Here is a 16,166-nt window from a genome sequence, read left to right on the forward strand (position 1 = left end):
TTCTTGCACCCCTCCTGGTCCTCCTGCATCCCTTCTGGTCCTCCTGCGTCCCTCCTGCACCCCTCCTGGCAGTCCTGCACCCCTCCTGGTGCTCCTGCATCCCCTCCTGGTCCTCCTGGTGCCCCTGCAACCCTCCCAGTGCATCCCTCCTGCATCCCTCCTGGTCCTCCTGCCTCCCATCCCTCTGACTCACTCCCTCCCCATCCCGTACCCCATCCCCTACACTTCCACCCCTCCCCTCACCCAGCCGGCGCCCCCATGCCCGTACCTGGCTGCCAGGGTGTTTTTCTCCAGCTCCGCGTCCCGTGCCCGCGCCTCCAGCTGCTCCTGCAGCTGCTCCAGGCGCAGCTCCTGCCGCTCCCGGGCGGCGCCCGCCTGGCTCTCGGCCAGCCGCAGGTTGGCGGCCAGGTGCAGGCAGGCGGCGTGGGCGGCACGGCCCGTCCGCGACACCTCGTGGCCCAGCTCCGACAGGTCCCTGCGCGGGCAGGAGGCGCAGGGTGGGACCCCCAGGGAGCCCCGGAGGGAGGGATCCCGCCCCGGGCCCCGCTGACCTCTCGGTGGTGGCTTTCATGTCCCCGAAGTGGCGCCTGAAGGCCACCAGCTGCCGCCAGAGCGTCAGGAGCCGGCTGTGCTCGTTGCTGAAGTAGGTGTTGAAGGACTGGGGGAGGTGGAGCGAGATCAGGGATCCACCACGGTCACCAAATTCATAAATATCCCTCCTGGCCACACCAATCAGCCCCACAGTCCTCCGCAGCCCCACCGCAATTCTTGTGGGCATGGACAGGGGTGTGGGGGTGACACGTCCCTGCCTCACATCCCCTTCCTGTCACATCCCCCAAACCCCCAAATTCTTCTCCATGCAACATCCCCCACGGCCCCACATTCCTGCCAGGGTCCTGTGTAACTGTCCCTGCATCCCCCTGCCTCATCTCCCTTTCCCATCCATGTCACATCCCCAAATCCTTCCCCATGGGACATCCCCCATGGCCCCACATTGTCCCTGACACACCCACCTGCCTCATCTCCATTTCCCATCCCAAATCCTTCCCCACGGGACATCACCCACAGCCCCACATCCCTCACATTGTCCCTGAAACATCCCCTGGCCTCATCTCCATTTCCCATCCCAAATCCTTCCCCACAGAACATCTCCCTGGCCCTGCATCCCTCCTCAGTGACCCCACAACATGTTAGGGAAGATGAAACAGGAAAGCCTTATAAATGTGATTGTCTGGCAAAAGATTTTGAGAATATGGAAACTATTAGTGAGATTGAAATGAAAGCAAGCTTTGAGATCCCTCAGTTACTGAACAATGGGAAAACAATGGTGAAGGTGATCCCCTTTTGGTGGAACAACACCCTCTGCTTGCAGACAGGCCCAAGGGTCAGAGCAGACCCTACAGCTTGGCAGAAGGGGCCCAAAGAGGAGTTTTTAAGGTTTAAAATGCAGCTCAATATGGTAATGTAGTGATTCTTATAGGCTGTATGTAAATGCTATAGGACTTGTGTCTTGTACTAGATTGGTTAGTGAGAATTGGAATATTCAACACAGAAGAAGGTTTATTGTATTGTAATGGGAACATCGCTCTCTTACCCTTTTTACCCTCTCACCCTCCCACCCTCTCTCCCCCTCTCTCCTCTCACTCCTGCTCCAGCTGTGTTTGGCAGCTTCCAGCAGGGCCCTGCACTTGGCCCTTTGCAATAAACCCCAACTTCCAGACCTGGCTGCAGAGATCTCTCATCTCCATTCGTCCCAACCATGCTACCCCCTGACGCTCCAACACATCCCTCTGCCCTGCATCCTCTTCCCATCCCGTCCGCCCCCCATACTCCCCAAACTCTGCTCTTTGCAGCATCCCCCACAACCCCACATCCCCTCTCCATGATCCCACATCCCCTCATCCCCCTGCCTCACACCTCTCATCCCCTGCTGCTGCTCCCTGGTGTCCCGTGTCCCCTCCCGGGTGTCTCTCACCTCCTCCTCCCGCCTCCACTCCGCCTCCCGCTGCTCCAGCTCGTCCCTGGCCCGTGCCCAGTCCGCCGTGAGCTTCCTGATGTCCTCGCTCAGCGCCGCGTTGGCCACGTTGGCCTGTTCCAGCTGCTCCCGCAGCATCGAGTTCACCTGCACCAGGCTGCTGCTCCTGGATCGGGGCTCATCGGGGTCAGCATCCCCCCTGGGAATCCTCACATTCCCCTTGGGATCCCACCCATCCCTGCTGCTCCTGGGATTGGGGATCAGCAGGGTCAGAATCCCCTGGGAATCCTCACACTCCCACCCACCTGTGCTGCTCCTGGGATCCCAGGGGATCACCGAGCTCAGCATCCCCCAGAAATCCCCACATTCCCACCCACCTCTGCTGCTCCTGGGGTTGGGGATCACCGGTGTCGGAATCCCCTGGGAACCCTCACTTCCCCCCAGGATCCCACCCACCTGTGCTGCTCCTGGGATCCCAAGGGATTAGCAGGGTCAGAACCCCCTGGGAATCCTCACATTCCCACCAACCCCTGCTGCTCCTGGATCAGGGATCACCGAGCTCAGCATCCCCTGGGAAACCTCACAATTCCTCAGGTCTCGCCCACCTCTGCTGCTCCTGGGATTCGGGATCACGGGAGACAGAATCCCCCTAAGAATCCCCCCACTCCCCTTGGGATCCTGCCCACCTCTGCTGCTCCTGGGATCCCAAGGAATCACCAGGGTCAGAACCCTCTGGGAATCCTCACACTCCCACCCACCTCTGCTGCTCCTAGAATTGGGGATCATGGAGGTCAGAATCCCCTGGGAACCCTCACATTCCCCTTGGGATCCTGCCCACCTCTGGTGCTCCTGGGATCGGGGATCACCGGGATCAGAATCCCCTGAGAATCCCTAAATTCCCTGGGATCCTGCCCACCTCTGGTGCTCCTGGAATCCCAAGGAATCACCAGGGCCAGAATCCCCTGGGAATCCCAACATTCCCACCCACCTCTGCTGCTCCTGGGATCCCAGAGAATCACCGAGCTCAGCATCCCCCAGGAATCCTCACATTCCCACCCACCTCTGCTGCTCCTCCTCCAGCCGGATCAGGGCGTTCTCCAGCTCGTTGCTGCTCTCCTCCTCGGGCTGGGAGCCGCTGGCATCCAGCTGGATCTGTGGGAACACCCCCCCCGCTGGCCATCACCCCGATTTGGCACTTGGGGCAGGGCACCCCCAAAGCCTCCCTCACCGTCATCCTCTCCTGCTCCAGCTCCGTCGCCTTCTCCAGCAGCTGCTGCTCCACCTCCCCGCATTTCTTCTTGTACTGCAACACCTGCAGGAGGGACAGGGGAGTGACACCCACGGCGGGCTGTCCCCAAATTACCCCAGCACCCCCTTGGGGATGGATTTACCTTGGCTTGGAGCTTCTGCACCAGCTGGGCCTGGCGCTGCTGGCCCTCCTGGTAGGCCTGGAGCTTCCTCTTGTAGGCAGCCTGCTCCTCCTCCAGCAGCCGGCGCAGCTCGATGTTGTGCTGGGCCAGGCTCCGGCTCTCGGCCGCGTCCTCGGGCTCCAGCCGCAGGCTCTGCTCCAGCTGGGACCAGGGGAGAGCAGGCTGGCATCCCTGGGCATCCCACAGCCCAGGCTGGCACCCTCACACCCCTGAGTATCCACCATCCACACCCCTGGGCATTCCCTGGCCCAGGCTGGCACCTTCACACCCCTGGGCATCCACTGGCATCGCCACATCTCTGAGCATCCCCCAGTCCTGGCTGGCACCTCCACCCACAGCCCTGAGCACCCCCCCAGCCCAGGCTGGCACCCCCATTCACACCCCTGAGCATCCATTGGCACCTCCATCCACAGCCCTGAGCACCCCCCCAGCCCAGGCTGGCACTCCTATCCACATCCCTGGGCATCCTCCAGCCCAGGCTGGCACCCCCATCCACAGCCCTGGGCATCCTCCAGCCCAGGCTGGCACCTCCACATCCCTGGGCATCCCAGGCTGGCACCTCCACACCACTGAGCATCCCCCAGCCCAGACTGGCACCTCCACCTACACTCCTGGGCATCCTCTATCCCAGGCTGGCACCTCCACACCCCTGAGCATCTTCCAGCCCAGACTGGCACCTCCACCTACACTCCTGGGCATCCTCTATCCCAGGCTGGCACCTCCACACCCCTGAGCATCTCCCAGACTGGCATCCCAGACTGGCACCTCCACCTACACTCCTGGGCATCCTCTATCCCAGGCTGGCATCTCCACACCCCTGGGCATCCCCCAGCCCAGGCTGGCACCCCCAACCACAACCCGGGGCATTCTCTGGCCCAGGCTGGCATCCTCACACCCCTGGGCATCCACTCGCATGCCTGGGCATCCGCTGGCACCCCCACACCTCTGAGCATCCCCCAGCCCAGGCTGGCACCCCCATCCATACACCTGAGCATCCCCCAGCCCAGGCTGGCATCCTCACACCCCTGGGCATCCCTCAGCCCAGGCTGGCATCCTCACACCCCTGAGCATCCCTCAGCCCAGGCTGGCACCTCAACACCCCTGGGCATCCCCCAGCCCAGACTGGCACCTCCACCTACACTCCTGGGCATCCTCTATCCCAGGCTGGCATCCTCACACCCTGAGCATCCCTCAGCCCAGGCTGGCACCTCCACACCCCTGGGCATCCCCCAGGGGTTCCATGGCAAATCCCAGCCAGCCAGGGGCCCCAATTCCCACATTTTCCCATTTCTCCATGCACAGGGAGGGGATGAATGGGAAATTTTGGGGTGTTTTTAAGGATAACTCAAACCCCAGACTATGGGGTCAGCAAAGCCCCTTCCCACTTGGCACAGAGTGGATAAAACATCCTTGGGTACAGGAGTGGAAACTTGCCCAGGGGTATTTTCCTGAATTTTGCTTTTATTTTGAATATTGAGGCACAAACTGAGGGATTCCTCCAGTATCCACCAGTTTGGGGCACACTCAGCACCGGGAGGGCCAAAACCCTTTGGAATTCCTGGTTGCCAGGGGAAAGTGCTGGAAAACTGAAGGATCCCCACAGAGAAGGGGGAGTTCCTTCCCCAAAATCCAGCAGGACAAACGAAACAGGGATGGACAAGCCCTGGCAAGCCAGGACTGGTCTGGGCAATTCCCACCATGGGGATACCACAGCTCCCCTGCCCCACACAGGGAATGCCAGAGCTGCAGCTGGCACTGCCCAGAGTTTGGGGCCGAAAAGGGGATTTGGGAGGGTGTTGTCCTTGATTGACAACTCTGGATTTTGGGGCTAAAAAGGGGGATTTGGGAGGGCTGGCTGAGAGTGTTGTACTTAATGGCCAGCTCTGAGTTTTGGGGTTAAAAAGGGGGATTTGGGGGGCTCACCTTCTCACTGAGGGCATTGTACTTGATGGCCAGCTGTGGATTTTGGGGTTAAAAAAAAAAAAAGGGGGATTTGGGGGGCTCACCCACTCACTGAGGGCATTGTACTTGATGGCAAACTGTGGATTTTGGGGTTAAAAAGAGAGATTTGGGGGAGCTCACCCGCTTACTGAGGGTGCTGTACTTTATGGCCAGCTGAGTTTTGGGGTTAAAATTGGGGATTTGTGGGGGCCAGCTGAGGGTGTTGTACTTCATGGCCAGCTCTGAGTTTTGGGGTTAAAAAGGGGGATTTGGGGGAGCTGGCTGAGGGTGTTGTATTTTATAACCAGCTCTGGATTTTGGGGTTAAAAAGGGGAATTTTGGGGGCTCACCCGCTCACTGAGGGCGTTGTATTTGATGGCAAACTGTGGATTTTGGGGTTAAAAAGGGGGATTTGGGGGGCTCACCTTCTCACTGAAGGCATTGTACTTGATGGCCAGATGTGGATTTTGGGGTTAAAAAAAAAAAGGGGGATTTGGGGGGCTCACCCACTCACTGAGGGTATTGTACTTGATGGCGAGCTGTGGATTTTGGGGTTAAAAAGAGAGATTTGGGGAAGCTCACCCGCTTACTGAGGGTGTTGTACTTCATGGCCAGCTCTGAGTTTTGGGGTTAAAAAGGGGGATTTGGGGGAGCTGGCTGAGGGTGTTGTATTTTATAACCAGCTCTGGATTTTGGGGTTAAAAAGGGGAATTTTGGGGGCTCACCCACTCACTGAGGGTGTTGTACTTGATGGCCAGCTGAGTTTTGGGGTTAAAAAGAGAGATTTGGGAGAGCTGTCTGAGGGCATTGTATTTTATGGCCAGCTCTCGATTTTGGGGTTAAAAAGGGGGATTTGGGGGGGCTCACCCACTTGTTGAGGGCGTTGTATTTGATGGCGAGCTGTGGATTTTGGGGTTAAAAAGGGGGATTTTGGGGGCTCACCCACTTACTGAGGGTGCTGTACTTTATGGCCAGCTGAGTTTTGGGGTTAAAATTGGGGATTTGTGGGGGCTGGCTGAGGGTGTTGTACTTCATGGCCAGCTCTGAATTTTGGGGTTAAAAAGGGGGATTTGGGGGGGCTGGCTGAGGGTGTTGTATTTTATAACCAGCTCTGGATTTTGGGGTTAAAAAGGGGATTTTTGGGGGCTCACCTGCTCACTGAGGGCGTTGTATTTGATGGCAAACTGTGGATTTTGGGGTTAAAAAGGGGGATTTGGGGGGCTCACCTTCTCACTGAAGGCATTGTACTTGATGGCCAGATGTGGATTTTGGGGTTAAAAAAAAAAAGGGGGATTTGGGGGGCTCACCCACTCACTGAGGGCATTGTACTTGATGGCAAACTGTGGATTTTGGGGTTAAAAAGAGAGATTTGGGGGAGCTCACCCGCTTACTGAGGGTGCTGTACTCTATGGCCAGCTGAGTTTTGGGGTTAAAATTGGGATTTGTGGGGGCTGGCTGAGGGTGTTGTACTTCATGGCCAGCTCTGAATTTTGGGGTTAAAAAGGGGGATTTGGGGGGGCTGGCTGAGGGTGTTGTATTTTATGGCCACCTCTCGATTTTGGGGTTAAAAAGGGGGATTTGGGGGGCTCACCTTCTCACTGAAGGCATTGTACTTGATGGCGAGCTGTGGATTTTGGGGTTAAAAAGGGGGATTTTGGGGGCTCACCCACTTGTTGAGGGCATTGTACTTGATGGCGACCTGGGGGTTTTGGGGTTAAAAAGGGGGATTTTGGGGGCTCACCCACTTGTTGAGGGCGTTGTACTTGATGGCGAGCTGGGGGTTTTGGGGTTCAAAAGGGGGATTTTGAGGGCTCACCCGCTCACTGAGGGCGTTGTATTTGATGGCAAGCTGGGAGTTTTGGGGTTCAAAAGGGGGATTTTGGGGGCTCACCCGCTCACTGAGGGCGTTGTATTTGATGGCCAGCTCATCACGCTCAGCCCGGCTCTGGGCCAGCAGGTCCTCAACACGGGACAGCTCCTGCTGCAGGATCCTGTTCTCCTCCTGCAGGGACAGCAGCGAGGCCATGGCCCCTGTGGGATGGGATGGAGAGAGGCAGGATGGGATCTGGGATCCAGGATGGGATCTGGGATCCGGGATGTGATCTGGGATGGGATCTAGCCCAGGACACAGCCAGGGCATCCTTTGCCACCACGAGCTGCAGCATTTGGATAAAGGATCCTCAGGGATAGGAACAACAACCTGCCTTGGGATCCTTCCCTGAGATTTGCTTTGGTTTTAATAACCAGGCACAAACAGGGGGATTTCCACCAAAATCCCGCCACCCTCAATGTGAATCTCCAGCCCATGGGGAGGGTTCTGCCCCCTGACCTGGCTGGAAATGCCACCTCCCACACTCAGACATTCCAAGGAATGCTGTTTGTGAGGGAAGAGCTGCTGGAAATGCACAGTTGTGGTCAAAAGCCCACGGGAAGTTTGCAGTTGTGACTGCAAGGAGGTTCAGATCCGCGTTCACAATCACAAAACTGCCAGAGATTTGCAGCTGCAACCACAAAAATGGCCAAAATCTGGAGTTTGGGATCACAAAGTGCTGCAGATCAAGGGCTGTGATCCAAACCCACCTCATTTTGCAGCTGGGACATAAAACCTCTGTAAATGTGTGTTTGGGATCACAAAATCATGGCAGGTTTATAGATGCAAGAGCAAAACTGCTGCAGATTTGCAGCTATGATCCCCAAACTGCTGCAAATCTGTGTTTGTGATCACAAAACCCCAGCAGATTTACAGCTGCAGTCATAAAACTGCCACAAATTTGCATTTTGATCCCAAAACTGCTGTAAATTCATGTCTATGATCCCAAAACTGCTGTAAATTCGTGTTTGTCATCCCAAAACTGCTGTAAATTAAAGTTTGATTCCAGAACTGCTGCAGATTTCCAATCACAAAAATGCTGCAGATTTGTAACTGCAATCACAAAACTGACACAAAATTTGGATTCCTAATGCCAAAAACCTCTGCAAATTCACGTTTGTGATCCCAAAACTGCTGCCGGTTGATAGCTGCAATCATAAAACTAGCACAAACTTGCATTTGTGATCCCAAAACTATTGTGAATTCCTATTTCTGATCCCAAAACTGCTGCAGATTTACAGTTACAACAACAAAACTGCTGCAGATTTACAGTTGCAACCCCAAAATCACTAAAAATTTGTGTTTGTGATCCCAAACCCTGCTGCAGATTCACAGCTGTGATCCCCGAACCGCTGGAAATTCACATTTGTGATCCCCAAACCGCCATAAAATCGCATTTGCCATCCCCAAACCACCGTAAATTCTCATTTAAGATCCCAAACCGCGGCACTTTCCCATTCGCGGCCACAGACCCGCCCCTGATTCTCTGCTGGGATCACGGAGCAGCCCCGATCCGCGATTTTCCCATCAAAAACCCCTTTCCCCTCGCAAACCCGCTGCCCCAGCGCCATTCCCGACCCCATTCCGACCCCGATCCCATTCCCATTCCCGATCCCATTCCCGACCCCGATCCTATTGCCATTCCCGATCCCATTCCGACCCCGATCCCATTCCCATTCCCGGTCCCCATCCCATTCCCGATCCTATTGCCATTCCCGGTCCTCAACCCATTCCCGACCCCGATCCCCTTCCCGGTCCCATTCCTATTCCCGATCCCAAACCCATTCCCCATCCCATTCCCGACCCCGACCCCGATCCCCTTCCCGGTCCCCATCCCATTCCCCATCCCAATCCCGTTCCGGACATTCCCCATCCCATTCCCGACCCCGATCCCGCTCCCGATCCCATTCCCGACCCCGATCCCAATCCCATTCCCGACATTCCCCATCCCATTCCCGGTGCCCATCCCACTCTCCCCGCACCGAGGAGGACCCGCTGTCCCCACCTCAGCCCCGGGAGCATCTCCCGAGCCCCGGGCACCCCCTGGCCGCGGCCTCCTCGTCCCCCGGCCCCTTTTCCCGGGATTTGGGGCGGTTCGGGCTCGGTGCCCGCCCGCGGGAAGCGGATGCGGGGTCGGGATCAGCCCGAAATCCGCGTCCCCTCCCCGTGTGACGGCGGGAGCGGGGACCCTCCTCTTCCTGGAGGTCCCGGCAGCGGCTCGGCCCCATCCTCCCCCAGCAACCCCGCGGCTCTGCCGGCAAACGCACCCCGAGGCTCCGGCCGGAGCGGGAGGAGGAAGAGGAAGGGGACAGAGCCCAGTGCCAGCCCCCGGCGAGGCCGTGCCCGGGCCGTGGGGCGGTCCTTACCGGGACCGAGCCGCTCTCCCGGCCTTGAGCCCCGCGCTCCTTAAGCTCCTTAAGCCCGCAGTTGGCTCCGGCAGGAAAAGCTCCGGGGTGGAGCGAGCCGGGGTTGCCAAGGGGTGAAGCGGCTTTAACACCCCCGGGATGCGGGGATGGCGCCGGGACCCCGGATCATCCCGCCCGCCGGAGCTTTAATTATCCCCCGCGTAATTAAAGGCTTTCTGTCCCCACCCTGGTAGGGAAAAGTGGGCATAAATCCCCCAAATCGCCCAGCACGGGGGCTGGAGGCGTCCCCGCCCCTGAAGCAAGGGATGGATGCGGTCCCAAAGCACGCTCCGGGCAGGAGGGGCTCGCTCGCCGCCCGGCAGGGAAAGTGCCCTTTGTGCCCCGGAGAGCCGGAGATTACCCGGGACGGGGAGCAGGCCGATGGGATTGAGGATTTACCGCGTCTCGGATGCCTCCAGCCCGGCGGGAGCTGCCTCCAGCTGCACCCCCCAGCAGTTGTGTCCCAAAACCCCTCCTTTTCCCCTCATTTCCTCTCTTACCTTCCCCTGCCGGTGTCCTTCCCAACAGAAACCACTGCTAAGCAACAGGTTCTGTTGTGCTCCGTGTCCAATCCCATTCCCTCGGCACCGGCAAGGAATGGGAATCACAAAAGCTCATCCTGGCTGCTCCGAGCCCGCCCGGGGGAAGAAAAAAGTTCCAGTCTGGCATCAAAACCGTTTTATTGTTCACTCAGAAGCGTTACATTCTCACCTGGGGTCGCTGCCAGGCCCAGGGGAAAGCTCTGAAAGCAGAATGCCCTTTATCCAGTTGGAAATGGAAAGGAGAATCCAAAGGGTTGGATAAAAATAAGTGGGATTTCGTACTCAGAAAAGCCTTAATATAAATAGGTAAGAAAATATTTATTTGTTTCAAGAGGGATCTCAACCCCAGCTCTGTCCGAGAGCTTGGCTCCATTCTGTCCTTAATAAAATGTCCATGGAAATGAGTAAAAAATCGTGTCTTCAAAATAGAGGAGGATAAAAACAAACTTCCCAGAGTAAGAAATGAGGAATTTCAGCTTGGAAACACCAGGATCAGGCTCCCCACATCCCAGTTAAGTGCTCAGAAAAAAATCCAGGTGGTGCTTGGCATCCTGGCAGGGAAAGGTTTGAGTGGATCCAGGAGGATGCTCCTCGCCCAGGGAAGGATTGATCCAGCCCAGAAGCACGAGCAGAAGGCAGAGGAATCCCTGAGCTCTCCCTCCTTATCAAGGAAAGGGAGGGACCTGATGGTTTTTCCCAAAAGAGAAGCCTCCAAAGTCTCCCAGGATCCTGGTGTGGAGTGTTTAAGGCACGTGGCTGTTTCTTCCCAGCACTTATTGCAGCATTCTGGCACTGGGTGGGTGTAAGGGCAGGAGTGAGGTGTCCTGAGGCTGCTTCTTTGGTCCCATGGAATCCTGAGGATCCCAGCACCCACGTGGGGAAAGGTGGGTCAAGGTGGGATCAGAACTGAACCCAGCCAGTGTTCCCCTGAGCCTGGCTGGAAGCTGACCTATAGAGAGGGAAAAACAGGGGGAAAATGGTGTTTAGAGAGGGTAAAGGCATCCAGGAAGGAAACTGAGCTGCAAATGGGTCATCCAGGAGCACCCCAAAACTCTCCTGGAGCAGCAGAGTAAGAAGTGTCCATGGACCCAAACTCAGGGAATTGGCAGCACAGAGGCAGAGCCACCTGTGAATCCCAAAGCTGGGACTGGATGCAGCAGTGCCCCCACCCCAGTGGGGTTTTCCAGCAAAACCAGGCAGTTTTCAGGCATCCACATCCCCCCCAGATCCCTCTCCCGCTCACCCTGAAGCTTTGGCAAAGTCTCCCCAGACATCAGCAGCAGGAGCAGCAGTGGGCTGAGGCCAGGACAACAGGGAGTCTGTCAGGAAGTCGGGAAGAGAGGAAACAACAGCAGGAGTGATTTCCCACTCTCACTCCCAGCCTCCCCCCTTTGATGGCTGCAGCAGCCCCTCAGGGTGAGCACAGACCTGTGATGGGGGTTCCTGGGAGCTGGGCAGGCGTGGGGAGCGGGGCTGGGCGCTCCCCAGAGCTGGATTTTCCTCCAGGGGGTGGTGGGAGCAAGCTCAGACTCCCAGGCACTGCAGGACGTGGCCTGGTGCTCCCTGTCCCTCCTTCTTTTTTCTTCATGTTCTGAAAGGAGAGCAGGAAGTTTGGGTGGGATAGCCTTTAAATCCAGAGCCAGAGCGTGAAAACCCTGGAAGCCAAATTGTGGGAATAAAATCCTGCACTGCTGCAATGTCCCACTGCTGGTGCATCCAAAGGGGTCCCAGCAGGGGTGGATTTCACCCCAGATCCCACAAGCCTGGTTTTGGCAGCAGGAATTGATTGCACCACAACCCCTGCAGGCAGTGTTATCCCCATGGGTTCTGCCCTCAGCCCATGCCTGGGGTTTTCAGGGAGGAGCTGCTGCTTCCTCGTGGCACCCAAAGGAAAAGCTGGAATCAGCTGGGAAAGAAAGGCCCTCACAGCAATGTTGAGCTTGATGGTTTGTCCCTCCTTGAAGCCCAGATCCAGTTTGGGTCCCTGCTCCAGGTCCTGGGCCTGCCGGGCCAGCTCGCTCTGCTGCCTCACCCACCTGTGGGAATGAAATCCATGGAAAAGGAGACACAGCCTGCCCCAGGCTCCCCCAGACAAATAAATCCTGCTCAGGACCATCCCTCTGGGGCAGCAGCTCTGCAAAGGTGTGAGCTGGGACCTCACCTGAGGGAGCACCCAGGGGATGATTCCCAGTAGCACCTGCCGGAGCCCCACAGATCCCTCAGACAGCACCACATCCATCCATCCATCCCCAAAACCCCAAAATTCCAAATTCCACCATCCCCAGCAGCTGGAGCAGCCCCTGAGGGCAGCCCCTTACAGCTGATATAGGAAGCAGAAGAAGTAAATTGGGGAATCTGGAGTGGGAATTTGGATGCCCAGTTTGGGAGGCTGCTGATACAAGCTGGGAAATCCTGGAGAGAGGAAGAGCTGTGAGCTCCCTCCTCTTCCCACCACAGCTGCCCAGCCCAGCTCCCACTTCTCCACCTCTCCTGGAGGAGACCTGCCAAAAACAGAGCTGAGAGGACACAGGGAGAGGCACAAACTCACTTGAAGTGGTCCTGGAGAGCCACGTTGAAGTCAAAGGCATCCCCTCGGTCCACAAAGCCAACCCCGATGAACGCCCGGCGGCCTGGGCAGGGAGAGGAGATTGGGATGGGATGGGATGGGATGGGATGGGATGGGATGGGATGGGATGGGATGGGATGGGATGGGATGGGATGGGATGGGATGGGATGGGATGGGATGGATGGGATGGGATGGGATGGGATGGGATGGATGGGATGGGATGGGATGGGATGGGATGGGATGGGATGGGATGGGATGGGATGGGATGGGATGGGATGGGATGGGATGGGATGGGATGGGATGGGATGGGATGGGATGGGATGGGATGGGATGGGATGGGATGGGATGGGATGGGATGGGATGGGATGGGATGGGATGGGATGGGATGGGATGGGATGGGATGGGATGGATGGGATGGGATGGGATGGATGGGATGGGATGGGATGGGATGGGGATGGAAATGGGGATGGGATGGGATGGGGATGGGGATGGAAATGGGGATGGGATGGGATGGGGATGGAAATGGGGATGGGATGGGATGGGATGGGGATGGAAATGGGGATGGGATGGGATGGGACGGGATTGGGGATGGAAATGGGGATGGATGGGATACCCCATCCTGCACAGCCCCGTGCCTGGCGCTGCCTCCAGGGGGAGCTGGGACACTGGAGACTGAGCCACGGGACTGGGGATCACAGAATCCCAGAACGGTTTGGGTTGGAAGGACAGTAAATCCCATCCCATTCCATTCCATGGCCATGGATGCCTTCCACTATCCCAGGTAGCTCCAAGCCCCTTCTAACCCTGGACACTGCCAGGGTAAAAAATTCCGTTTTCTACACCAGGGAGCCACAGCTGCTCTGGGCACCCTGTGCCAGGGCCTGCCCACCCTCACAGGAACAATTCCTAATTCCCAACACCCCATCCAGCCCTGCCCTCTGGCAGTGGGAGCCATTCCCTGTGTCCTGTCCCTCCACCCCTTGTCCCTACTCCCTCTCCAGCTCTCCTGGAGCCCCTTTAGGGACTGGAAGGCCACAATTAGGTCAGCCCAGAGCCTTCCCTTCTCCAGGTGTTTGACCTCGTTGGATGCACAGTACAAACAGCTTTTTAATTAACTGGCAGCAGGGGGGTGTTCTTGCATTCTCCTGCCAACGCTGAGCAGCCAAACCCAAGTGTTTTTGTTCCGGGCCAAGGTCAGAGCCGTGGCAGGGAGGCAGCTCCTCCCTCTGCCCCCGTGCAGGGAACATTCGGCCATGGGAAGCAGGAATCCCTCCCGAACAGCAGCAGCGAGGGCTCTGCGGGACGCACCGTTCCCATCTTCAATGCGGATGACAAAGTATCGGCTGGAGTCCGTCACGCCCTCCACAGCGATGCCGGGGAACTGCTCCACAGGAGCCTGGGCAAAGAGCTCTCCTGGAACACAGCAAGGGGCCGGGTAACGCCGGGCCCAGCCCGCAGCGCCGCTCGCCCGGAGCCCCGCGATCCCCCTCACCCGAGCTCTTGTCCTCCAGCTTGATGAAGGCCGTGCTGCCCTTGGCCGTGATCCGCAGGCGGCCGCTCCAGGCGGGCTGGTCCAGCTGCCACTCGGCGGCCCTGGGGAGCAGGAGGGAGCCTGAGCCCGGTGCTGCCCACAGCCCCCGTGCCACCCACAGCCCCCGTGCCACCCACAGCCCCCGTGCCACCATAGCCCCCGTGCCACCCACATCCCCTGTGCCACCCACATCCCCTGTGCCACCCACAGCCCCTGTGCCACCCACAGCCCCCGTGCCACCCACAGCCCCCGTGCCACCATAGCCCCCGTGCCACCCACATCCCCTGTGCCACCCACATCCCCTGTGCCACCCACAGTCCCTGTGCCACCCACAGTCCCTGTGCCGCCCACAGCCCCTGTGCCGCCCACATTCCCTGTGCCACCCACATCCCCTGTGCCACCCACATCCCCTGTGCCGCCCACGGCCCCTGTATCGCCCACAGCCCCCGTGCCGCCCACAGCCCGCGTGCCACCATAGCCCCTGTGCCACCCACAGCCCCCGTGCTGCCCCTGCACCACCCACAGCCCCTGTGCCACCCACATCCCCTGTGCCACCCACAGCCCCTGTGCCCCCACAGCCCCCATGCTTGCACACAGCCTCTGTGCCGCCCCTGTGCCACGCACAGCCCCCGCGCCTGCCACAGCCCCTGTATCGCCCACAGCCCCCGCGCCTGCCACAGCCCCCGTGCCACCCACAGTCCCTGTGCTGCCCCGGGGCACCCACGGAGCTCCTCTGCCTGCTGACAGGGCCAGGGTGGGGACAGTTTGTCACAAAATGGCTCGTTTCACCCCAAAACAGCTGCTGCGTTTGGGCGGGGAGCAGGCAAGAGCTGCGCGGGAGGTTTCGGTTCCCTTTCCGCGGAGTTTCCAGAGCCGAAGTTGCGTTAGGGACAGGCGGCTGTGGCAGGACGGGCTTGGGCTGGGGGTCACTGATGGGGTGGGAACCCCAAAACACACGGGGGGGATGGAAACAGCCCACGGGGTGGGATGAGGGCACAGACACCTCCTGAGGGAACCCACGGGGGCTGAGCTTTCTCACCGAAGGGCTGAGATACCCCATGAGGAGCAGTTATTGCTGCCCCACAGGGAGGGAGAGACCCCGAACACCTCTGGGAGCCACAAACCCCGCACACCTCACGAGGAGGGGACCCCACAAACCCCGCGGGGAGAGGGGGAGCCCCCCCACGCCAGGAAGCGCTGACACCCCGCGGGCGGGCGCGGGCCCCACCTGTAGCCGCGGTTGGAGGCCCGCGGCGGCACCCGGTACACGAGCACCGCCGGCTTCACGCACAGCACCGACTCGTACTCCTCCTCTGCCTCGGCCGCCATTGCGGCCCCGCCGCCTCGATGGTACCTCGGTAGTTCCCCGGTGGCGCCGCAGGCCGCCCAGGACGGGGCGGGGCCCGGCGGAGAGAGGCGCTTCCGCAGCCGCGGCGCCCCCTAGCGGGCGGGAGGACCCGGTGCGGGGCGTTGCGGGAACTGGAACTGGCTCTGGGCCCCGAGCCACGAAACCCACAGGTTTCACTGCTTTTATAAATCAGGTAATTTTATAAATCTTATAAATCAGATAGTGGAGTCTACTATTTCCATTGATTTATATTACAGCGTTATATACTATATATTATAGCATTGTAGGTTCTCTAAGATAGATACGATGTTAAATATATGTATTAGATACTGGGTTGTATAATACATATAATTATGTTTCTTCTATATTAATTAATTTATTAATATTTCTATAGTCTATTAAAATGTTAATATTATATTAATATTATATGTTTGCATTCTATTGTAAGTAGAAAAAATCATCAGAATTCCAAGGGAGCCGGGGGCTGTGGGAGCTGCCAGGGCTCCCGGATTCCTCACCCCAGGAAGTTCCAGCACCTTCTCTGGACATTATGGAGCA

General features: G+C 58.2%; 2 protein-coding genes across 2 annotated transcripts in view; both read right to left on the reverse strand.

Moving 5' to 3' along the window:
- Positions 1-10,208, reverse strand: part of CROCC (ciliary rootlet coiled-coil, rootletin) — a 35,982-nt gene extending 25,774 nt beyond the window's left edge. Inside the window, 8 exon segments of the mRNA XM_058039149.1 lie at positions 269-475; positions 552-658; positions 1,976-2,141; positions 3,036-3,127; positions 3,204-3,287; positions 3,367-3,546; positions 7,238-7,377; positions 10,122-10,208. Coding sequence (XP_057895132.1) covers positions 269-475; positions 552-658; positions 1,976-2,141; positions 3,036-3,127; positions 3,204-3,287; positions 3,367-3,546; positions 7,238-7,372 — 971 coding nt within the window. The 5' untranslated portion in view covers positions 7,373-7,377; positions 10,122-10,208.
- Positions 10,209-10,282: 74 nt separating this feature from the next.
- On the reverse strand, positions 10,283-15,596 carry NECAP2 (NECAP endocytosis associated 2). Its single transcript, XM_058039134.1, has 8 exons — positions 15,489-15,596; positions 14,222-14,322; positions 14,038-14,142; positions 12,712-12,793; positions 12,091-12,199; positions 11,592-11,754; positions 11,407-11,482; positions 10,283-11,112 (listed from the first exon to the last, which is right to left on the reverse strand). Exons 1-8 carry the CDS (start codon positions 15,587-15,589, stop codon positions 11,064-11,066), a joined length of 786 nt encoding a protein of 261 aa, XP_057895117.1. The 5' UTR covers positions 15,590-15,596; the 3' UTR covers positions 10,283-11,063.
- Positions 15,597-16,166: the final 570 nt, after the last annotated feature.

Source organism: Melospiza georgiana, chromosome 22, assembly GCF_028018845.1.
Source record: "Melospiza georgiana isolate bMelGeo1 chromosome 22, bMelGeo1.pri, whole genome shotgun sequence".
Lineage (NCBI taxonomy): Eukaryota > Metazoa > Chordata > Aves > Passeriformes > Passerellidae > Melospiza > Melospiza georgiana.